Consider the following 840-nt stretch of genomic DNA (forward strand, 5'->3'; position numbering starts at 1 on the left):
TCACACTTTCTTGACTAGATTGAACCGTTTTGTGAAGAAAAGATCTCTAACCCAAAGTGGGGAGACGGAAAGAAAGGCGAATAGAGTGGTCATATGACCAAACACTATTTGCTTAGGTGGGTTCAAGCTCAAAACTTTCTTTGCTATATGTCGTGCGAATAATGTTGCATCTGTGGATTTACCAACTTGTGAAGCTCTAGCGCGCTCGGCTATATCTTCGCTAAAATCTTTATAGAGTTTCCAATCGTAATTCGACAATCTCCCTGTGTTGTGACTCCCTAAATTTGATCTTATAGCCCCTGGAATCACTAAAACCACATTAATACCAAATGGCTTTAATTCCAATCGAAGAGTGTGGGTGATTGCGTGAACCGCTGCTTTGGTAGAACAATACGAGCCTGCCCAAGGGGTAGGAGCTTTTCCGACAACACTGCCTACATTAACTATAATCCCACTGTTTCGGGCAGCCATGGAAGGCACAACTTGTTGCACCATTCTAAGTTGTCCTAAAGTGTTGATTTCATAAGCCCTTTTTATCTCATCTAGCGGGAGCTCGGCTAGTGGGCCCGTGCTTCCGATTCCAGCGTTATTGATCAAAACATCTATCCGACCATGCTTGGAGATAATAGCATTTACGGCCGATGAAACACTTTTATCTGATAAAACATCAAGCTCTAATGTTTCTATCTGTTGTTCTTGTAGCTCAGATAAGTCATCCATCCTTTGAGCGATATCAGAAGCAATCACGAGGCAGTTTTGTTCTGCAAACGCTTTGCAGTATTCGTACCCAATCCCGCCTTTAGCACAGCCGGTTATCAGGACAATTTTCTGGTCACTCAT

The 840-nt window shown here is 43.0% G+C and overlaps 1 protein-coding gene across 1 annotated transcript; it reads right to left on the minus strand.

Moving 5' to 3' along the window:
* LOC112513193 (NADPH-dependent 1-acyldihydroxyacetone phosphate reductase-like) lies at positions 1-840 on the minus strand. The gene has a single exon (XM_025119373.1). It carries the CDS (start codon positions 838-840, stop codon positions 1-3), a length of 840 nt encoding a protein of 279 aa, XP_024975141.1.

Source organism: Cynara cardunculus, assembly GCF_001531365.2.
Source record: "Cynara cardunculus var. scolymus isolate 2C chromosome LG 5, CcrdV1, whole genome shotgun sequence".
In the NCBI taxonomy this organism is placed as follows: Eukaryota; Viridiplantae; Streptophyta; class Magnoliopsida; order Asterales; family Asteraceae; genus Cynara; species Cynara cardunculus.

Bases quoted from the DNA above. Each gene is read 5' to 3' on its own strand.
- LOC112513193 (XM_025119373.1), bottom strand. From the start codon at position 840: ATGAGTGACCAGAAAATTGTCCTGATAACCGGCTGTGCTAAAGGCGGG.